The following is a 23659-nucleotide window of genomic DNA, read 5'->3' on the forward strand; positions in this document are numbered from 1 at the left end:
CCGGTAATAAGAAGCAGAACGACAGAGAAGGAACCTTTTTTTTTTTTTTTTAAAGATTTTATTTATTTATTTGACAGAGAGAGATCACAAGTAGACAGAGAGGCAGGCAGAGAGAGAGAGGGAAGCAGGCTATGAACCTGTAAAATCAGAGAAGAAAGACATAAAAAAGAAGATAATGCTATCTGGCCCTGTACCAATGGCAGCAGCACAACCCACATAGGCACCCAGGCGCCCAATCATCAATATTTGTTAATGAACTTTTGTTAATTATAGAACCAGAGGAATTTTTTTAAAGATTTTATTTACTTATTCGACAGAGAGAGATCACAAGTAGACAGAGAGGCAGGCAGAGAGAGAGAGGGAAGCAGGCTCCCCGCTGAGCAGAGAGCCCAATGTGGGACTCGATCCCAGGACCCTGGGATCATGACCTGAGCCGAAGGCAGCGGCTTAACCCACTGAGCCACCCAGGTGCCCCGAGAAGGAACCTTTTAACCCTTCACATCCCTGGAGGGCCCGTTCTCACAGAAGGGGGCGGGGGCCCAAGCTGCCCAGCACCTTCTTGGTGGAGAGCCACGCGAAGAGGCCTGGGAAGCCAGGGGAAGAGTCTGAGGCTCCCTCCTTCCTCCTAGGACACCCAGCATGATGGCCCACAGCCTGCGCGCGCCAGCCCCAGCCACACCCCCTCCGGGCAGTCCCCTGTCCTCTCCTGTTGCTCCATTCCCCGGGGAGCCTATCTTCACAAGACTGAGATTCTTCACAGGTGTATGTGTGTGTGTGTGTGTGTGTGTGTGTGTGTGTGTGGTAAGCACCCACAAAGCTCTACCTCGAGACAGGAAGAGAAACCACGCAAACTCATACAAAAGCATACCAACCATCCAGGTCTCTCACAGACGGCCCGACTAGGTGACCTCCCAGGTTCCACAACGTGAGGTTTGACATCTGAGCCTGAGGTCTCTGGAGACTCACACCAGCTTGGGAGGCATGGGAGAAGCCAACGCTCACACGCATGGGAACAAAACCCCTGATCCCCAGCCTTGCTCACAAGGCACCCATCCTGCCGCCCCCGGACTGGGGAAGTTCAGAAGGCTGCTGAGTACACAGATCTAGAGCTCAAAGAAAGAAAACACTCGGAGAAGCACAAATAGCCTCTGACTTCAAATGTTCTTGTTTCCATTCCTACCCTTAAACTTGAAGGGAGATTCCCAGGGGCCCAGATTCTTAGGGGACCGCAGCCTTCTTCTGTTCAAAAGCCAGGAGACTTACAGCCCTGGACATCTGTGTGCTGTGTGTTACAGGCCACCTTATGGTGACAGAACCACAGCAGAATGTGGTTTCTAGAAAAGGCCAAGCACCTGAAGCAAAGACCGGAGAAGTTGGACTCCTGCAGCCTCTCAGCCTGGGTCTCGAGCCTCCAGCCCCATCAAGACCGGCTGACTCATTCTTGGACTTCACACCTATCTACTTGGGCTGATGATGACTCTCTCTCTCTCCCCCGCCCTGTGGGTTGGCTAGTGCTAACTCAGCCTCAGGACTGCAGACTCTATGCTCGCTGTTAGGGTAGAAGCTCCCTAGCCCTTTCAGTGGGAAATGGAAAGAGATCTTTCTGAAGGCGGCTTTACGAAGCCAATCTTACAAAAAAGAACACGGAAAACCATGAAGGACAATGACCTGCGCTATCCCACCGGGGGTCACTGATTTTTAAATGAACTTCAGAGCCCCTGGCCCCCTGGAGTGCCTCTTTCCCTGTGTCATCAGAACAGAGAGTTCAAAGCTATGTCAGGAAGAAAAGGTTCTCAGGCTTTGCCTGAGCAGGCCTCGCCTCCGGTGGTGCCTCTCGATAGCGATGAACCATAAAATGTCAGCTGCGTCCTTGCTTCAGGGACAGGGACACAGGACACCAAGCTCCTCGGCTAAGGCATGAGGATGACTGGAGAGGAGAGGACACGCTACCAGCCCCATCCAAGGAAGCAAGGAGCCTGCCTTGGAGGCTGAGAGGCTGCTAACCTTCCGAGTGGTAACCAGGACCCTGCCTTCACCAGCTGGGTAGGGGTGGCCCATGGCAGCTGCCAGAGCTTCTGGCAAGCTGCTGTTCTTACAAAAAGAGACGTGGTGGGATCTCCCAATAGACAGAATAGAGGGGTAAAAAACACACCAGACTCACCATTAGGAACCTGGGCCTCAGTCGCCCCCCCTGTATGAGGCAGGGTGCCCACCCTGACCCCGGGGGCATCCAGGAATGTGGAGGGGGCCGGTACCCCCAATGACAACAAGAGCTGTGAGGAGCCAGAAAGGTCACTTTTGCCCACCCTCTTTGGCACCCCCGTCCTGGCTGTGGGTACATGCGGAGCATCAGAAATGGGTCCGTGCCTGCGATTCATCTCCGAGATGAACACGCAGCAGAGCTGAGGAGAGAGCCAGCAGCCGGGAGAACGGGTCAGGAAACTGCCGAGAAACGCGTCTTAACTGGTGATTAACCAATGCCCTGCCGGGCTCCTTGCTGAGGCGGCAGACAGCATACGTCACACGCACGCTACTCAACCGTGGGGCATCGCGGTGCACCCGGTCACATGAGTGGGGAGCCCGAGCTTCAGAAGAGCGTCACACCTCACCCAGGGCCACAGCACCCACCAACAGCACAGTCTGCGGTCCCAAGGCCACGCTCCTGCAGTGGGGCCGGGCTGCCCCTCTCCACCTGGCAATGCACCGTGTTGGGTGGTTCCCGAAGTCAGTCTGGCAGTTGTCATTCATTCCCCTCCCTCTGGCACCACTGGGACCCCTCCGCACCCCAAGGCAGGCCAGCCTGGCTGAGAAGGCAGCCCGGGAGGCTCCCTTTTCACTTGACACTGTAAACAGCCATCCCGTGCCAACTACACTTTGCACCTACTTCCAGCCTGTATTTTATTCCAGAAACACTGTCAGAAACCAATGCACGGTGCGAGGGGTCATTTAGAGCACTCTCTGTAGACAAACCTTAAACTACCTTAGGGACTAAAAAATCACACATATGCCCACGATAAATAAAAATAAATAAAAAATAAAAAGTAAATTTTAAAAAAATCATTCTTCTGCATGCCTCTATAGGGATGTACTTTTAAAAATGAAAACAAAGCTCTCTTTTGCCAATTTCAGTTACTAACCTGTTCCTTACAGGAGGCTCTGGTCCAATGGTCATATTCCAAATGGCTAGCCCCGAGAGACGGAAGCAGCAGCGGAGACCAGAAACTGGCCTGGGCAGCTCAGCGGCTGCTGTGACTGTCCCTTCAGCCTCGGTCACATGCCCGCTCTAAGAAACCGAAAATGTCCCACCTCCGAATGCCAGCTTTCTCATACGAGGGGCCGTTGCATTCCACTTTCAACAAGTGACAGAGTGAAAAGACCAAAAGCTATGAAATCTCACAGTGAAATCTTTCCGTCCTGCATGGCCCAACACGGCCAACTGGTTTACCCTGTAGAAATTAATACAGAGAGTGCCCCCGGGAACAACCCTTTCATGTACAGAGCAGAATTTAACAGCCAAGTAATTAAACACAGAAAGTACGGGCTTGTAATTAAAATGCTGACAAACCTGAACCAGCGCAGCACAAGCAGGACAGCTATAATATTTTTACAATTCCCTTTTATACATAATGCATGATCCTTCTGCTCAAGTTTCTCTATGTTCTCTGCCTGTGAAATAATTTACATTAATAAATAATTTATTACCATAACTCCTAAAGTAATTATGGGTTTCCATGCAATTTTTTTTTAGCATATGAATTGTTTTGTTCTCTGTTCATTGACTTGTATTTACACGACTTTTCCTAGTGGCCCTTCTGCAATAATTGGTATCGCATTTGCCTCCTCACATATTATTTGATTTCCAGGTCTCTCCTCGCCTGAGTGGTGAAGAAAATGGAATGTGTAGTGTCCATTGTCCCCGCGATACGGAACTCATTTAATGGGTGCAATTAGCCAAGGGTGGTGAGCGGAGCGTGCTCTCACCCCGCTTGCCCTGCTTCACCAAAAAAGATTAAACTGACACACGTGTGCCACTGGGTCAGCGCAAAGAAGCGTCGTGCAGGGCGAGTGACTGTTGACCTGGGAGGGGGGAGCCCCTGCCTCTCCCAGCGCAGAGCGCTTCTGTCAGGTGCGGCCACGCCCCCTTCCCTACCCACTAGAGATCACGGCCAGCAGCAAGCGCTGGCCCGCCTGCCAGGCCAGCTGACCGGGGACAGGCCACGGCCCTGAAGCTGCCACCTGACCGAGGCTTCCCGTGTTAAGAACACAGGAACCAGCCATGTACGTGGCCCTTCCCCAAAGAAGCCACTTGCAGAGGAAATCACCGCTCCGCACAGAAAGCGTTCTCGGGATGCTACGGGAGGGGAGAAAGGAAACCGAGAGGCAAACACTGTCTCTGCTACAAAGAGCCCTTCAGGGACCGGGCTGGGCTCACAACCTAATAAGGAGTGCTGGGCCCTGGTGCAGAGCAGGCTGGGCGGTGGCCGGGCCCCACTGTGCCCTGTTTCTGCCATTCACCCCTCATCCTGGCTTTGTTCTCTCCCCTACTCTGGGAAGGCATTAAACTGCTTCTTTCTATCAAGTTCCCGAACTTAGGGTGTGGGGGGGGGGGGGGGGGGGGGAGACAACGCTGGGGAGGAGCCATTCAGCTCACGATAACAAAAAGTACTTAAAGAGAACACATTGTGGTGAGCCCTTGATGACATGAGTAAGGCACTTTATCTAAGTGGGCGTAGGGGAGGCTGGGCTCCTGGGAAGGGTGGCTTTTTAAGAGGAAGCAAACAGGCCGCCACACTCCCCACTCCAATGCGCTTGCCTGGATTCTCTTCAGAATGCTCAGGGAACTCAAACTTGCCCTGGCTTCCAGCTAGGACCCTTGCAGTGGGCGCTTGGGAGGGAAACGCCCTCAGTCATGGGGCCAACCTGCCCCAGCAATCACGGGAGAATTCCACCAATCGGGGCCAGAACATGAGTTCATTATCTCCGGGAGACAGACGGGGGTTGGTGATTATAGTAATGGGACATTTTGTCTTGGCTGAGTATCGCCCAGTCCTGGAAAGGCTCAAAAGCCTCTTGAAAAGCTAGACCCTCCCAGGGCCGTTAAAAAGCAGGCAAGCGGAAGGTGAGACCTCACTGCCTCGGACGCCCTCCCATTCACGGTGCAGGTGGGGCCACACCTCGATGCGCAGGGTAAAATGGCCAGAGCAGTCCCCAGAGCTTCCACCAGCACAAAGGCCTGGGAAGGGACTGAGCTGGTGCCTTCTGTGTGCTGCTGTCTCTTTAAATCCTACCAGAAACTACAATCTGCAAGAGGAGGAGACTGGGGTTCAGGAAGGCTGATCTGCCCTCAGCTCTGAGGACCCCAATCCACAGGGAATTCTGTTTCTCGCTCTCTCGGCTCCACTAGACAGAAGCCCTCTTGAGTGCAGGGGCTGACTTTCTCCCTCTCTGGGCCAAGTGCCTGACAACATAGTAGATCTTCAATAAACACCTACGGGAACAACCCGCCAAAATGAACCCTGGGGAACGAAAAGCATATGTCAAAGGGGCAAGGGTCTCCCCAGATCAAGGAGGGGTTGGCCAACAGAAGAGAACAGCCGAGGAGGCAGGCGACAGGGCTCGGCAGACCCCCCACCGCCCGGGACCGCTCCCCTGCTCCCTGGCCGTGCCCTGGGGCCAGCGTACATCAGGCAGCCTTGAAATGAAGCCCGGCACCTCCGGCGCCTCCACCACCAGGGTACGGAGCTGAAGTCCGGGCTGGCCCGAGGAGCTGAGTGTGCCCAGGAGCCTCCCTCTGCTTCCTGGCGGGACAAAGGCAGTCTCGCCACCACAAAACCGAGCCCAGCCCATGAAGCAGGCAGTGAGGCAAGCCTCTGAGCCACGTGGCTAAGTCGCTGAGGGTTTGTTGAAAGCCGTTAACCACCAGAGGGGCTCAGTCAAGCCCCATGTGGGGACAGGCTTCAGAAGTGTGTCGTGGTGGGGGAACCAAGGCCAGGTGATCTCGCTATTTCCACGTCCTCTGGGGGGCAGCATCAAGAGGACCACCTGGGGCTCTCCCACCAAGCTGTGGCTTGGGACTAAGAAGCAAACCATCTTTGTTCTCCCCCAACCTGGGCCCAACTCTGCCAAGGCAGCTTGGTGGGGAGTCGCTTCACGAGCTCTTGGTGTCCCCCTATGCGAATGGGGCGGCCTCAGCGGCCCCACAGCAGAATTGCTGCAGCGTCCCAGAGACAGCGTCGTGAGGAAGGAGCCTGGTGCTTACTACGACACACCCAGCAACCCCTCTGCCATCACCACCCCGTCTACCAGACAGAGTCTCAAGAAGACAAAGAAAACACTGCACACAGAGTCAAAGGCTGAGAAAAGAGGCAGGAAGACCTGACAGTCCTGTGAAGACAGGCCTGGGATCGGAAGGCCTACAGCAGTCACCCACCACGGGAACTTGGTTGCTGCCTCGGTGCAAACATTCCAGAAACTCGTGCAGCAGGGTGTCCCCATGGTGGGCGGGAGCCATGGGGAGACAGTGGAAGGAGAGATAGTGCCCGATCATCTGGAGCTCAGAAAAATCAACATAACCAATACAGTCATCTCAGCCTACCCCTTAGGAGAAAGAGTAATTCACACCTGCATGGGCACCGGAGACTGAGACAACCCTTCTGGAAAGCAGGTCAACAATATGAAGCAAGAGCCTTCAAAATGTCCCTGCCCCCGGCCTCTGTAAGCCACTCCCGGGAACTCCTACGGAATAATCCAGAAGGCTGACAAAAGACAAAGACTTAGACGCGTAGTCACTGTTCATCACAATGGCGAACAGAACACGGCCATTCCTCCCAACAAACAAAAGACAGTGGCATCGGTCAGCACCCGCTGATACCTAGTGTGTTACTACACACTCATTAAACCATACGGAGGGGCCAACGCTACCGCGCTGGGGGAAATGGGAGTAAGGACTACTAAGTGAAACCAGAAGACAAAAAGTTTTTTGTATATAATTTTATACAATCGCTCATTCATTGTGGACTTGGCCATGTAAGAAATTCAAAGAACATTAAAAATACACCAAAATATTAGCAGGCGTTCTCACCGGGTACTGGGACTAGAAGAGATTTTTATTTTATACTTTACACTATGGTACGTCGTCCCAATGTATCAAAGTGAACCTGATTACCTTAATAACCAGACAGAAACTCTCAACGTTATGGTTGGAGATGACAGCTGTAAGCCACACCCCAGGGCCCACCGGCTCCCTGAGCCCCACAGCCCGGGTGCCATTCTGGCACGGCCGGGCCCGAGACTGCTCAAGCACAGAGAAGAGACCCCATGGCTGCTGTGTGTGCCTGTGTCCAGAAAGGGCTTCCAGCATCTCACCTGGGGGACTCAGGCCCTGGTGGAAGGACCAGAGAATGACTCTCCACAGCCACCTTGGTTACTCACCCATAATTCCACAAGAGAAAAGTGTCGGTCCTTGACTCATCTTCTTTGGCGTGTGCTGAAAACAACCAGAAAAGCTATTCACTCTTCAAGTCATAAGAAGCACGTTTGTACATGACCCTGCACTGATCCCTCGCTAAAGTCACAATTAAAGGGGTAACTGCCTTCTGCCAACGTCAGATTAGGGAAAGGAGAAAAAAGCATTCTAAGAGGCAACATCTGCCCATAATTAGACCTGGGCTCTCCGTCCAAAGTCTCCAGTGAGTTATGGAGTTCATCAAGTTAATGGCTTCAAAACACACACAAGAAAGCGCCACGACTTCTGACACTTGGGGATTTTTCCATGTGAGTGCTGGGAGGAGGGTGCGGGAGGAGGTGTGATGCACACGGTCACCGAGCTGGGTTGTAGAGAGGCCACCCCACAGCGCAGGCTGGGAGAAGAGGGGGCCTCTTGGTGACAGGAGGAGCCCCCAGGGAGAAGCAGAGGCACGTCTGCCACCCCAGCTCCCTCCCTCCCCGGAGACACCAGGAGAACAGCAACTCATCCTCTCCACAGAAGCACCAGTTAGAGCGCAAGCGGGGGGCCCTGCACCGTGCAAAGCTGCTTTGCTGCAACAAGGAGGCCCCCCAGGCACTCTCCCTGAACTGGAACAGAAACTCAGAGGTTATGTCTGGTTGCAGCAGAGAGCTAGGGTTTTGAACTCCTTGGCGCCATATTACAATGGCTCCCCTTCCCACCATAAAGATCCCATGCCTCCCCTCAAGGCCCACACCGAGCCTCACAAAATGCTACGGCCACTGGGAAAGGGACAGGCCAGTTGGGTCCTAGGCTCCAAGACTAGGCACTGCTCCATGGCTACACAGTAACCTGAGCACAGAGAACATTCTGGGCTCCCCTGCGCTAGTTGAGGCATGGGTCAGGTGGCCTGTTCTGACCTCTAGTGAGGCGGAGACGGTGCCCACTGGGGCTCTAGGAAGAAAGGTCTGTCTCGAGTGTTCCTAAGACTCATTCCCTCTTTCCTTCCTTCGCCCACTCCTAAGTACTGGTGATTATTCACATGCGGGCTGCACCACGGCTTGAGCCCATGACGGGGGAAGCAGCTCTCTGTCCCAGAGGAGTCAGCCTGTCCAAGAGAACTCCGACTTCTGAGAGGAGCCCCAAATACCAGGGACACGCAGGCATCCTGTCTGAGAAGTGGGTGGGAACCCAGGCCCTGGAGCTTTGGGGCCTGGAAGGAGAAGCGCGGAGGTGACTAGGAACGCCCGGCCCTCCCAGATAAAAGGGTGGCGAGTGCCTGTCCCCAGCTCCCTGATTCAGAGACCTTTGCTCTTGGTCAGCCATGTGCTCACCAGCCTCGTTGCTAAGGGTCCTTCCTGCCCAGCCTGGGACACAGAGGTGAAGGAGGCCTGCTTGGGCCCTCAGGAAGCTCACAGTTCACGGAGGACACAGTCCCACAAACCATTACACTACAGGGAGTGTGGGACCAGAGAGGAGACGGCCCAGGCCAGGGTGCTGGGGTGCGAGAGGTCAGCCCTGGCTTCCTCTCAAGGACCAGAAGACGCCTACAAGCAACAAGGCGCCGGGGCGGGCCTGCTCTGGTGCCCTCCTCAGCTTCAAATACTCATTGTGTTTTCAAGACAGGCTGTCCTCCTGGACTGAACCATCCCACTCACAGTCATCCGGGGAATTATTTGGAAAAAGTGAAAGACGGCTGCGTCTGCCTCCCTCCCAACTGACGTGGCTGACGCAGCGGGATCCGCACAGAAAGCCCACAGCCAAGCCACCGAATGGAGAATGGGTGACAATGACTTGAGAGCCTACCTCCACGCCACATAGCCCCAAACAACCAAGCACACAGCCCGTGGACGCCAGGCAGGCTCTGCTTCCAGGGGGATGGTGCAGAGTCATGAGTCGGGCTCTGCCAAGGCCAGGGTCCTTGGCAGCCAAGGGAGACAACTCTCACTGCGAGAGCACCTTGGCGCCAAGCAAATACCCGCTGGGGAACCAGAGTCCCCAGCCCACACTTGGGTCGAGGGGGCAGGTGGCCAAGTGAGCCAAGGCCGGTGGCCCACAGAAACCCAAACCCAGATCGGGCCGGGGAAAGCAGAAGACAGCAAGGATCCCGGAGCCAGCTGTCTGCAGCATTGGCACGCAGGCCCACCGAGGAGGGCTTGGGGTTTACAGACAATAGGAAGTGAGCCAGGGAACCAGCCCGCTGACCTGTCCTTCCACAAAGCCGGTGTGCTCCAGACAGAGGGGCAAGGTGGGGCCCTCCAGATCCGGGCCCTCCCAGGGACTGCGGACACCTGTGTGGGCACCAGAGAGGCTGGGGTCTGGGCCTACAGAGGGGAGCACCGGGCCGAGCCACAGGGACTCCGAGGCTCTCCTGGCTCATGCATTCATTCCCTCAGCAAGGATCAGGCCCTGTTGGTTGCAGACCGTTCATTTCCCAGGCTGGAGGACTCACACTTGAAATGGGAGTGCTTCTCACTGCCCCCCAAAGCCCTGCTCCGAGCCACCACCCTCCACGAGGAGACCGAACCAGCCTTCTAGCTGGTCCCGGGGCCTGTGTCCTGGGCCCACCTTCATTCTCCACCCAGAACCCAGAGGCAGCTGAAGTTGCTCTTCTGCTCCCGTGACGTCCCATAGCCACCAGAACAGAACCCGGCTACCCCTCCCCCCACAGCCACCCGGCCCGTGAGAGCCAAGCCTGGGCACAGGAGACATGTGCAGTGCTGCCACCTCAGGTCTCTCCATGACCAGCTCCTCACCAGGCCACCTTCCCTGACCATCCCAGCCAAAGGGCACCCTCCCCACCCACACTCTCCTCTTAGTGTCCGCACCGCCTGCGTCCGTTCCTTTGCTTCTGTGCTTATTCTCTGCCCCTGAGAATGAAGCTTCTTAAGGCTGCCATCTTGTCCCAACACAGACTAGGCACCACGTGACTATCTGGTGACCGACAGCGATGGCCACCTGTCTGCCCACGCTTATCTGGCTCCTGCCGCCACTCACCCAGCAAATGCAGGGCCAATGGAAACAGACTTTCACTGGGCAGAACTTGCCACCTCCCCAAATCGATGGGCTCATGCCAAGTCAAAACTCGGTGGAGAAGGGGAGAGAGCACCCGCCGGACAGCTGGGGAGTAAGAGGGCAGCAATCACTCACACTCAGATCTCACGACGTGAAGGAACACCTCCGCGTCCCCTGTTCTCAGTGAGCTCCATCCCCACTCTCTCATGGAGCACGTGAAAGTGGGTGACCTCCTTCTGTCCTCAGCACCGACTCCTACACTGGGACTCCTCCCTCCGCACCGCACAGCTTCTCAGCGGGAAGACGCCTCCATCTCTGCTGACGAGAGACGGGCACGGGACGCTGGCGTGGCCGACCAGGTCCTCTTTGCTCTGGGGCTCTGAGCCTAGACTGAAGAAGTGCGGGGGCTGCTTTACCCAGTGGGGGTCCCCCAGCCTGCCTCAAGCACCTGCTTCCAAAACCCTCCGAGCTGCCCTGTCCCTGACCTTTCTGGGCCCCCCCCCTCGCCAGCTCTCCTGACAGCTTCCCAAGATGTCAGGCGCAGGCATACGCTGGCTGCTGTCGGGTTTCTCTGAGCCCAACATCAAGGTCCCCTCTGGGCTCCAGGCTGGCCCGAGCCAATTCATCCCCGGTATGCCCAGACTGTGACAAAACAGACCCAGACTGGTCTGTACCAGTCTGCAAGCGGCCTTCCCAAACTTCACACCCTCCGCATCACTGCAGGAGGACGGGCCGGCCCGAGGCCTAGCAGGCTGTGGGGACTCCAGCCTCGGGCTCCCACGACACTCACCGCGCGCACCGGAGTCGGCACCCAGGTCTCGGCTGGGGCTGGCAGGAAGAGCACAAGGAGCACAGCTCCCCGTGACGCTTCTCCCACCGCGACGCACCTCTTCTCCAGCCCGCCCCAGCCGGGCCTCTGTGAGAGTCCTCAGAGCACAAGGGAAGGCTTTGGAATCAGACCCTCCACAGGGAGAGCAAAAGCTGGACATCCCACCGGGGCTTCAGGGGCCATCTGTCTGACTGACGAAAGAAGGCCTGACTTAGATAAAGCCAGAGTCCAGTCTGAAGTCTTAATGAGGAGCTAGCTCGGACGGAACGTGATGCAGCTCTTCTCTGGCCTTCGTCGCGCTTCTTCAGAGCTTTGCTCGCAGATTCCTGACCAAAGCCGTCAAGTCACTATTTCCCCACAACACTGTTAAGGGGAACCACAAGGCGACACAGGCAGGCTCCTACTCATGCCCTCGAGCGGAACAAGCAAGAACACCCCGGCCTCCAAAAAGGAACACAGCATGACCATGGCAGTGGAAAGCAGAAGACAGAGCCAGGCCTGACCAGGACAAGAGAAGCTGAGAAGGAATGAGCGGCCTTGTAGAGAGAGGTTCTCAGACTCGCTGACAGGGATGGAGCAGCGGCCCGGGCTCCCTGGGCTCCCCGGACTTCAGGGTTGGCCAAGGCCCAGCCTGTGCAGGCAAGAGGCTTCAGACTGTCCCAGACATCTGTGCACCTCTGGGGTCTGACTTCAGGCCAGCCTGGGCCCACCAGTGAGGCTGGCTGGGGCCAGTGAGCCCAGTGTCAGCTCTGGGGAGCTGCGAACATGAAGACCCTCCACCCCAGGCAGTTGCGAGGCCTGACATGGCCACGGACTCTCCCCACTGGGCAGATCACAGCCCGGGCCTCCTAACCTGACAAGAACGAAGGGAAGGACCGGCTCCCCGACACGGTGTCGCCTCCTGTGGGAAATACCTCAAGGCTGGGGAGAGCAAGGCCGCCTACAGCCACATTCCACCCTCTCCTCCAAGACAGACTCCAGACTTGAGAGAGAGAGCTGAGACACCGGCCAGGGAGAGGAGGCAGGCCCGGCCGGGGAAGACGGTCACTCTGGCCTGGGAGAACAGGCCACAGGCTGAGCGTGGGCGTGTGGGAAGGGGCTGGGGAACACTGCTCCCGAGGTCAACCGTCTGGGCTGCCTTCCAGCAGCAGCAGCTAATGTTAGAACACTAGGAGGAAGAGCCCACTCGGCGGAGGAAGGCGAGCAGCGGGGCGGGGGGGGGGGGGGGGGGGGGGGGGGGTGGTAAAGGGAACTGAGCAGTCTTCACTGCTGTGCATTGTGTAAGCCGGGCCCAGGCTGGGGCCAGGCGGGGCCCTTAGCCCTCTCTCTCCCCAGGGCCAGGTGCCGGGAAAGGCAAAACGCTGGGCACTTGTCAGTCCTTTTTTCTGTTTTCCTACATCTCTCTTGGGAACAAGACCAGTCACTTGTCACCAGCATTTCGTTTTTAGAAAAAGAACAAGAGACCTTGGAGGGCAAGGAGGGAGGGGCTACAGGCTTCCTTGCCCAGTGTGTCCAAGGGCACTGGGAGGCCCCCAGGTGACTTTCACCCGAAGTTTGAGACCTTCTCTCTCGCTCGGGTGCCTCTGGGGCCTGCTTCCCTAATTCCAAAGTGGCCTGTGACTCATGTTTTCTTTTTAATATGAAGCCCACCGCCCCCCCTTTCTGTTATCTTCTTAGGCTGATTAGAAAACAAAGAGAAATGCTTTTCCATGTTCCTGTTGTTATCTTGATGGTATTTACACGAGGATGGCGTTGCCAGTTTAGGAAGCTGAAGCAGAGCCCCGTCCGCTCCCCCCCAACCTTGCCGGCAGGGGAGGGCACATTCTAACGTGCCTTCACCCTCCCTTCCGCCTCACGGACGTCGGCACTGGACCGAGATGATCTGGGGTTGTTCTGGGCTGCTCCCTGTGCATGGCCGGACTGGAAGTCGGCCTCCCTAGACTCTTCGGAGATGAGTTTCCCTTCCCCGGCGAGGGCTGCGAGGCCCCGCGTTGGCAGGCAGGTGCTCCGGCCATGGAGCTCAGCGGAACTGGGGCCCACGTGCCCCAGGACCAGCCGCACGGTGAGCCCCAGCCAGGCGGGCCCCGTGAGGGGACCAGGTTCTGCGGCATCCGCTGAAGCCAGCAGCACAGCTGGAAGTGGCCAGGGACCCTCCCTTGGGACCTCTGGAGGGCCCTCACCCCAGAGGTCGTTCCCTTCTGGCCAACAGTCCTCCCAGTGTATTCTTCAGATCTCGGCAGGAAAGCACCCCCCCCGCCCCGCGCCCCCACCCACACAGCAGAAAGCAGAGCGGCTCTTCCCGTACCCTTGGCTGTGAACCTGGGCAGCAGCCGGAGAGGAACTAAAGCAGTGAGGGGGTGGGCGGCAGGAATCCGCATCCATTCCCTCTACAAACATCCCAGAGCACCCACCCTGTCCCAGGCCCCGGTTTCGGGCCCTGGGCACTCAGCAACAAGCAAAAGAAACAAAATTCCTTGCCTTTATGCAGCTCGCATTTCAGAGCAGTCATTCAACAAACAAGATCGAAACGTCAGAAAGTGACAGGCGCTGAGAAGGAAGAGAGAGACGGGGAAGGGCAGGCAAGTGCTGGGCAGAGGGTGGTTGGAGCAGAGCTCGATTTCAGGCTGAGTGAGCAAAGAAGAGGGAGGGAAGGAGTCCTGCTGGCGGGGAGCGGTCCAGGCCACAGAAGTGCAAAGGCCCTGAGACGGGCTCGTGCTTGACACATTGATTGAGTGTGGCTTGAGCAGAGTGAAGGGAGCAGGGTGAGAGCAGAGAAAGAGCAGCGTGGTCACAGACAGCCACAGTTCATGGGCCTTGGGCCTCCTGGTAAGGGCTTTGGCGCTTGCTAGGTGGGAGATGGGAAGCCAGCAGAAGGCCGGAGCCGAGGAGAGATGCACCTGTCTTGTGGTCCCTCTGGCTGCTGGTAGAGAACAGACCAAGCAGCCAACAGCAGGAGACCGTTACACCACATTCCCAGACAAGAGAGGGCAGCAGGTGGGACCAGAGCAGCAGCAGTGAGGATGGCGAGTGGGAATCAAATATATTTCCAGATACATATTCAGGGCAAACTGGAAAGGAAGCCAGGATGGGCAGAGACCTGACCCATCTCTGCTTGTGGAATTCTGCGAGCCCAGTGTCCGGCACATGCGCAGTGGTACATAAAGGCCTCAGGTCTCGATGGCTCTCCCGCCCTCCTACAAGGGTTGGAGACCCAGCCTGGCCCGTCTGCTCTCACCTGACTGCCGCTGTGAGCTTGGGGAGGGAGCCCACAAGGGGGCTAGGGTGGGCTCTCAGGAGGGGCTCACTAGGAAGGGTGCCAGGCAATGTGGCAGAGCCCTGGACTCTTAGCTGTCTGCAAAACTCCTCCTCAGGTTTATTTTTGTCAGAGTGGGACCCTTCCCGCCCCCCAGCAGGGGAGCAGCCCCACTCACTTCTGAGGAATGAGGTCTGGAAGGTTAAGGGACTACCCTGTTCTCAGTCTGAGAAGGCCAGCCCGCCTCTCTGGCCCACCCCATCAGGCCACTTGGTCATAGGACAACTTTGGGAGAAGGCATTGGAGGGCAGCTGTCGCCAAGGCCCACCACCTTGGCCGCTGGACCGCCCCTTCTTTCTCGCTCGTCTCCCACCCTTGACTTTCCTGAGGCAGCCGCTCTCGCTCCGCACCAGCCTTCTGAAGGGCGGCCTAATCTCACCCCCACTCGGGTACCACCTCCCTGCGGGGAAACTGCTGCCCCTTACTGGGCGGAGGCCACAAGGTATGTCAGTCTCAGCCCGGCAGGGCGGCAGAGCCCCGCTTGGTATTCTCCACCAAGGTACCGGCCTTCCCACCTCGCATGTCAGGGGCCCTCCGCCAGCTACTTCTCGCAAGCATGCCGCCGGGCTCTGGGTCACCTCGGCCCACTGCCCCAACCTGCCGCATCTCCCAGGGCTCTGCCCTGGGCACTCTGGACTCAGTCTGCTAAGCCCACACGTGCAGTCCACAGCCCCACCTGGACAGCAGGCCTCAGAAGAGGTCATCAGGGAAATGAGGCCCACTAGGTCCTTACCAGCTCAGGGTTCAAGGTCCTGCACGCTATGGCGTCGGCTCCCTGGTTGTCGAGGCTTTTACTTAGGATCATCACCATGGTAAGGACCTCAGGCGCTGGGCTCCATCCCAGGGCGGCCACGAGCCATCTTCAGTTGGGCGGACTTGGGCACAGGTGGCCTGCTGGGCACCTCCCAGGGCTGAGGTGGCCTGGCATCAGCAGGAGCAGTTCCCGATCGGCTGCTCACGCTTGGGGAAGGGCTCCTCAAGGAAATGGCTGCATGCACTTAACTCCCTGAGAAGACAACAAAAAAAGGCAAGGGATTCAGGACATGGGAAGACCGGGTCCCCGAGAGAACCGGCCGCACACCCCCATGCTGGGACCCCGCTCGGAAACGGAACTGCCTCGCTGCTGAAGGACAGGCATATGGCTACAAAGGCCAGGATCCCCTTCTCAGGATCCCCCATGCTGGCCTTGGGGCAACCCTAAAGCCCACGCTCTAGTGGGTACAGCAGTGGGTCTCCGTTCAGCCGCATGGCACCTTTAAGACCTAGCTCAGGGTCTGGGTTGGTCACAATCTGCTGTCCCCAGAGTGTACTCAAGTCACATGGCATCTTAAACCTGGCTGGCTTAACAGACAGCTTTGGTATATGCCCGAGGCTGAGGGTCAGACTGGCTCCAACCCCACAGTCAAAACTGAGGCCCTCAGGCGGCCTCAGGCAGCAAGGTGGCTGCTGTCCTCCACCGAATTATGAACACCGAATTATGAGCTACTGGAAGAGTCGCCGGGGGGCGGGAGGTCCATTTAAAGGCACATATTTCCCACTGTTGGAAGCGCCATGTTTCAAAACACACATTTGCAAGGCCCCCGGTGTTGCCTCCTTCTGCAGACTGAGCCGAAGCAAGTCACAGCCTTCACAGGGCCTGCCCACGCCACCCAGAGCTGCCAGCAGTGACAGGACCCCTCGTGGCGCCATTCTGCACAGCCCACCAGCGCCTCCTCCCGCGTCACCCCCCAAGCAAATGCTGAGAACTGGGCCTTGGCTCAGGCTAGAGAACTTGCTCCCTACACGTTACTTTCTCGGATCCTATTTCCCCAGCCCACCCCTCTGTGGTCACACCTTCAGAGAAAGTCACATGGATGCAAGGAACCTGAAGATCACCGTCACAAAGTAAAAAATAACAACGAAAAATACCAGAAAAGGGCAGCTCCTAATCTGTAATTAGCAACAAACTGCTCCGTGCAGGAAAATGTTTCAGAATCTGCTGCTCTGTGTAAAAATTAATTGCACCCTGGTATTTACTTGCCGTCCAGATTGTAAATCATATTTTCCTGTTTACTTCGATTAGACTTTACAGTGGGTGCTATTGGAATTGCTCAATTACGGGCCAGCTGGCAAGCCCAGGAAAATTACCTTCTACTGTTCTTCGAAAACAAGGTTCATCCAAAGTGCAAGAGCAGGGAAGGGGGGGGCGGGAATCAATACATTTTCCAAGGATGGTTGTTCAGGAAGAGACTTGGTGGCATGTAGGCTCCCAGGTCACAAAGGAGTTTCACCACCACCTCAGTCTAGAGGCAACACATTCTGACAGAGAGTGAGCTGCTCAAGGAAAGAATGTCAGACCACTCCTCCCAGCTCAGGCCAGAAAACCAAGCCAGAAATGCCCGCCAGCCCCCTGGACGCTTGGCTGGGGAGCAGGGTAGGGGGGTGCTATGGACTCGCCCTTCAAAGGGACCCTTTGTGCCGCTTCAGGGGCGGAGGCCAGGCCCACTGGCGGCCATCTTCTTTCTGGGTGCAGCCTCATTCGCTTCTGGGGCAGCTGGCCACTGGTCCAAGGCCCAGGGGGGACCTGCCCTTCCCACCCCACCCCCCATTTCCTTCTTCCCTAACAAGGCAGGACGGCTTGGTGGCTACAAGCTCAGGTCCTGAGTCAAAGACGCCTGGGTTGGAATCCCAGCTCTTGAAATGCATTGTCTGAGGGACTTTTACCAAGTTACTTACTTTGTGAGCCTGTTTCTCTCTCCGTAACATGGGGACCACAGCGCCTGCCTCACAAGAGTCCTGTATCGTCTGAAAACAGAGCTCAAGCCCTGTGCTCAGGGAGAAGCCCTAGCTCATTTGAGGAAGGGCTCGATAAACAGTAGCTACTGTCCCCACTTTCATCGGGGAGACTGTAGGTCCCTGTCCGTTCTCAGCAGCAGATGCCCAAGCATCTATCTGTCCTCTTGGATTTTTATTTTAAAGAGAAATTTCATCAAATTTTTTTAAGGCTAAATTTCACCAGGATGGAACAGGCCATCTTACAGCCCATCCCTCTGGTGAAACAGTAGGTGGCCAGTAAGAATGATACTGTGGGAGTCCGTCGCCATGGAAACATGTTAGGCCATCGGGATGCAGCCGATTGGCACCAGACACAAAGCCGGACGGAGGGAGCAGCGTGGGCGGCCCTGCTCTCGCAGCTCCGCCCCTCCGAGAGCCCAGGACCTGGGGCGGCAGCGCGAGGGGTGGATACCGGGGCACCGTAAGCTCCTGGAAACGGGCGGTCACCAAACACGGCAGGCGCCAAACGGAGAGAGGGGGTCTAGCACAAGCCCTGTCCCCGGGGGTCATGGGGAATTCTGAGGGCACAGGCACAAATCCGATGAAGGCAGGCAGGGCGAGGGGGCACCGCAGCTGAGTTGTAAAGAGAACCCCCTGCACAGGGCCGACAACACACAGCACAACCTACAGGAGCCCAGGAGTGGGGACAACCAAGATGCCATCAACAGGGGGCTGTTTCCATGAAACACGGTGGAACCACGGAAAGGGACACCACGCCACTTCAGGCACATCGGCAATAAGGTGACTCTGACAGGACAGAAAAAACCCTCTCCAAGCCACGCTGCGAGATGAGTACAGCGGAGGACAGTGTGGTCCCGAAAGCGCGGCCACCTTACAGAAGCGCCTGCCGTTCTGGAGTAGAAGACAGACTGGGCAGCTTTTGCAGGCTGCTTGAATACCCCACCCAGGACCTACAACACCTTTTCCGTGAAAAAGAAAATAGGCAAGATTTCCACATGCCGGAGAGGCACAGGAGCGGAGGGAAGGCTGCGAACAAAGCATGGGGCCCTGCCCCGTACATGCTGCATGGAACTCAGGGAGCACCCCAGTGGCAGGAGCAGAGGGTGTGTGGACAGGTGGCAGCACGGGGACAAGGAGCTGGGAAGACAGATTCAAACCGGACTGACAGCTCGCAATGCTGACCGAGTGCAGACTTTACCACGTGGCCACAGGCAGCTCCCCGAGGGGCTGGGCTTCTTCGGCCTGTCGAGGAAGAGTGATTCTGGGGGGTCCTTTGCAATGCCCAGCACGGTGCCCTGAACACAGCACGAGCCCAATACACGTTTTGGAATGAAGCTAAATCACAGCAACATCTGAAATGATCCAGGCACATTCTCAGACCTTGTGAGGCAAATCCAGACCAGCAGAGCCTGGCACAATCTGGAATTCTCTGGGATTCCTTTGATCCGTGGCACGGGCCTGGCCAAGTTCACTAAGGAATGCCAATGCCCTTCCAGAGACTTGGAGTCGAGTCTGAGAATGGGGCCAGGGACAGCTCAGGGAAAAGCTGGGAGTGAAGCCGGGCTGGGGGCCGGGGGGTGAGGGGAGACTGGCCCCACCTTTGAAGGAACAACTGGGAGCAAGGCTCTGGCCCAGGTAGAAGGTGCCCAGAGCCGCAGGTGGCATGATGAAGGCCCTCTGCAGGCCACCTCTGGGCACGGACCCCCCTCTGGCCTGGTGACTGACAGTGACTTTCCTGAGGGCTTGAGCCGGGAAGCAGCCCCTTGGACAAGGTCTTCAGAAAGGCCGCATGCATTTTTAGACTTGCCTCACTTCAGCCATTCGTGTGACAAATGCTGTATGGAAACAGGACCTACAGCAAATTTAGGGACACGTGGCGAAGTGCATCTTTGAGTGGGCCGTGCCTTCTGCCAGTGATGAACCACTAGAAGGGTGGCCAGGGGAGCCGAATCCTGGGGGGGTGCAGGGGGGCGGAAATCAAGGCTCCTAGCTGTCCCACAAAGGGAACCAAACCTTTTGGCTTGCAGACTCTATAGCTACGTGCCGAGAGTTTGAAGGAGGAACATTAAAATATGCGGGAACCTCACCAGAGCCCTTCCTTTTCCAGACCCAGTTAGTGTCAGAAAAAGGCCCTGGAGGCTCAGTAAAGGGAACTGAGGCTGGAGTGTGTGGGCTCCCGCGAAACGGTTCAGTGATGTCCCTCAGCCCAGGTGCCCAGGCCTTCCAGCCTCCCAAAGGGTCAGTGAGGCGAGACAGCGGTGCCTCCACCACCTTCAACACACAGAAAACCAGAGACAAACAGCCTCTTCAGTCGATACGGTAACACCCCAGATGCAAGGAACACCAAACCCTGTCAATCTGAGGGGATTCCACGGGAGAGACAGAATCCAGGGAGAAACTGCATTTTGTTTTCACCATTTGCCTAATATCTCCTTGGTCTGTATTTGCAGAACTAAGTGTGATGCAGAGTCCACCTTTCCGCAGAGCATGAATAAAATAAGGGCCACGGCAGCCGTGCTGGATTCTCAGCTTAGTGCATCCACGGAGTCCCTGCGCCTGGGCCTGTTGCTAGCCCATTCTACAGAACGACAAACTGAGGCACAGGCCCTAGGTCACCCGGCTGTGAGGGACAGCACAAGGACTTGGGCCACATCTGCTGAACTCCAAGACCTGGGTCTTAACCCCTGACTCTTCTACTCCAGGATCTGTGCATTTCATCGTAATGACCCTTCAAGTATTTCTCAATTAAACTGACCAAATGTGGAAGCAGAGACACGAGGTTTGTAGCAGTCCTCGTCCCCACGGCTCATCCTGAGGTATCCCAGGCCGAGCACGGACCTTCCGGAACCTACTGCTGAGACACAGCACTAGGGTCCCACAGCTGGCAAGGGGGCGGGGAGGCAAGAGGGCATCAGTGCCGTCTATCCTAACCGCATGGATATTCAGCCAGGCCAGGTGCCACCTGGAAGGTGAAGTGCTCCCCATGAACACTGGGGTGTCCCCAGTCCCCTGGGGGCGTCTTGCTGGCTTCCTGCTACACCAGCTGGAATCCACATCCATTTGCCACCTCTCCCTAGGCCTCTGCCTCCAGCGGCCTCTCCACTGGCCACCCTGCCCTCCTGTCCAAGTCCGTTCCTAGGGGACCCATGGGGGGCCCTCCCGTCCACCTGCAGAGTCTGGGTATAGGCCTGCCTCAGTCATCCTCTGGTCTCTGCCTGGAGCCTGCCACAGCAGGAACCTGACATCCGGGTCTGTCGGCAGAGTCAGGAGAATAGGGGCAGAGCAGTGGATCCCTGTCCGGAAGCCACACGGCTGCCCAGCGCAGTCCCAGAGGAGCGGCAGAAGAACCCTGGGGGAGCGACATGATTCTTCTAAGCTCACCCTCTGTCATCTGTAAGACGTGATTCTTGTTCTGCCCCCTCACGTGGAAGCTCGAGGAGGTAAGACTCTGCAGGGTGGTCCCTGCAGACATGAAGTCCTCGGCGTGCCCCGTGCCAAGCAGAGTGCAGGCCTCTATTAGCTGTGTGTGGCTAACATGGTCATGTCTTCTCAGCCACAGCGTGAGCTGCTGTGGGCAGGAAATGGGCTTGTGAGACCACCAAGCACCTTACTCCTAGGATGGGGCTGCTGGATGTTTGAGTCTGTTGCTGGTTTTCGTGCTCACCCGGGGATCCCAGTTACACGTGCCAGGGGGGGCCGGGGGAGAGGGTCGGGGGTGAGGAAACTAGGCTACAAGAAACAAAATGACCTAAAGCCTCACAGCTGGCATGTGCCCACATCTGACTCTCAGGGGAGAAGAGGCCGACCACCTGCTCAACCCAACCCTCACTCCCCACCCTAAAGTGAGGTGTCCCCTTGGAGGCATTTTCTTTGTAACTGAGATGAACATACCTTCCCTGGCCTAGACCCTCAGGTGACCAAAGGCCACCAAAGGTCCACATCTGGAGAAGGACCGGCAGTCACATCACTGCCTAGCAAGGAACCCACCCACGCCCTTGGCCGAACAAAGTTGAGCAAACCCCCTTATGAGACTACCTTCCTGGAGGGAAAAAAGAAACCAGTAAAATGAGCCACTGAACCACATCAGGACTCTGTTCTCTGGGACTTTAACACAGTCACTCTCAGTGTTGTAGGGATTTCCTGGGGTTTAAGCAAATAGCATTTCGAGAGGAGGGGAGGGGTGACATTATTCAGGGACATGAGAGTGTCGAGACCCCGAGCCAAAACAAATCTGAACATGGGAACGAGACAGCCGGTGTCCCTTCTTGAAACCAAAGCCAGCTGCATGCATGACTTGTCAGGGGCCCGTTTATCAATGAGAAACACCCAACAGACAAGTTTCCCATGAGCACTCCAGGACTTCTCAGTACGGTTCATGTCATTCCAACCCACCAGCCACCACGAGAGACGAGACGCTGTGACCAGAACTTGCTGAGCAAACTCAAAAGGAAGGACATGAAGGACAAGGGAGGGAGAAGAAGAGGACCAGTACTTACGGGGCGCAGAGCCGGGCGCCGCGCGCGCCTCCAAACCGGCCGTGGAAGAGAAGGGCGGAGAGCAGAGGACGGGCAGACGCAGCAAGGGCCCCAAAGATAATCTGAAATGTTAAGCCACTTAGCCTAAGACGACCATGACCTGTTCTTCAGTCGGGCCTATTTACAAGTACAGTGAATTTAGTCAAACCATGAGGAAAAACCAAAGGAGGTAAAGAGTTAAAGGAAAAAAAAAATTTTTTTTAAAGCAAAATCCAAAGTAGAAAAGCCCAAACCAGAGGCAGTGTGGTCCGGGTAGAGCCAGCAAGGCTCCGGAAACGTGGGCTCTGGCGCTGGCCCTGCTCCCAAGCGGCTCTGCCTGTTGGCCAAGCCACTCTCCATCTCTGGGCCTCCTCCTGTCAAATGCGGGCCTGGGTCAGAGGAGCTCCTTTTCTGACAAGCGAGCGTCTACGTGCAGCCACCTGCCAGGTCACTGTGCCGCTCTGAGGCTCGGTTTCCTCTCCTGTGACATGCAAATAGCGTACCCAGAGTCTCAACCATGGATCCGAGGGCGCGTGAGCTGTGACAGAGGACGGCAACAGTGTCCATCCCGGAGCATTTGCTGGCACGGGCTGTTTCCAGGCCAGCCTTCCCGATCCTGCTCCAGCCTGGCCTGTGGTGCTCAAGGCCTCAGGAAACTAGACAACAGCAAAGGCCTACTCCTTCCTCACTGCCGTCAGGAGCCTCAGCGGGGCCCTCCCACAGGACGAAGTGGGAAGCTGGGAGCCATTCTGCTCTGCTGGCGACCTCCAGGTCACGCACGGCTGGGGGAGGTGGCGTTACAGAACCAGCCCCTCTCTTACATATCAATGGAGAGAGACAGGGCTGTTGTGCACGTTCATTCTCCAAGTTCTGTCCTCAAGCACACTGGGGCATCTCGGGGTCTTTCAGTGACACTCACCGCATTCTGAATTAGAAGTTTCTTGGAGACCCAGGAAGTTAGTCATTCACCAGCTTTCACACCTTCATCTCCCACCCCTGCAGCAAGAATATCCTCTTCCTAAACTGGACTTTCAGGGTCCACAGACCGCTACCTTCTCACGCTCCTACAAGACGAGCCACCCCCAGCCCGGGCAGCATGCGTGGCTTCCACGCTAGCATGGCTCCAGAAGCTGCACGGGCAGGAAGAAGCACTCCAGCTCAGACCGTGGCCACAGCCCAGTGCGACTCCCCCAGGTCACCCCGCAGGGGGCTCCTAATCACTCGGCAGCTGGCACTCGGGACACAGCTGGGAGAGCAGTGATCTCTTTATCTCAGGGGCCTTGGGGCCCCAAACACTATCAAAACAAGTATCACAGTGAAACCCGGGAGGTGACGCAGGACGGACCAAAAGGCTCTAGGAGACGGGGAGGGACACGAGCACCGCTAGGTTTCCCATCTGCCGCCCACTCGCAGATCACAGCCTCATCTCTTCTTCCTACGGGACGTCACCCTCCTGACCCGACTGAGTCATATCGGCCAACCTGGTTTCCTGGGTCGGGTACACAGATCAATCAGACAGGCAACAATCTTACACCAAGACTTCCGCCTTCCCCCCTCGACCCATTTCATACAGCAAGCACCACCGTGCGCTCAAGACCAGCGTCATCTGCCAAAAGCAAACTCGAGAGACTTAGCTGCCTGACCGATCTGTTACAATGAACAACAGGTATGCCTGAGCTCCACGGCACCTCTCAGGTCAAAACCCCAAAGTCATCTCTCTGCTACCTCCTGGGGTGGGGATTCCGAAGGGTGAGACGGACCCTACTAGG

General features: G+C 56.7%; 1 protein-coding gene across 2 annotated transcripts in view; it reads right to left on the minus strand.

Moving 5' to 3' along the window:
- The window catches only part of FAM53B (family with sequence similarity 53 member B), a 145029-nt gene that overhangs the window by 57897 nt on the left and 63473 nt on the right, over positions 1-23659 (minus strand). For both annotated transcript variants that reach the window (XM_059398774.1, XM_059398772.1), the window contains exons 2-3: positions 15335-15607; positions 7432-7486 (exon numbers count right to left, since the gene is read on the minus strand). In XM_059398774.1, coding sequence (XP_059254757.1) covers positions 7432-7486; positions 15335-15412 — 133 coding nt within the window. In that variant the 5' untranslated portion in view covers positions 15413-15607. The remainder of the gene's footprint in view (positions 1-7431; positions 7487-15334; positions 15608-23659) is intronic.

Source organism: Mustela nigripes, chromosome 4 (assembly GCF_022355385.1).
Source record: "Mustela nigripes isolate SB6536 chromosome 4, MUSNIG.SB6536, whole genome shotgun sequence".
In the NCBI taxonomy this organism is placed as follows: domain Eukaryota; kingdom Metazoa; phylum Chordata; class Mammalia; order Carnivora; family Mustelidae; genus Mustela; species Mustela nigripes.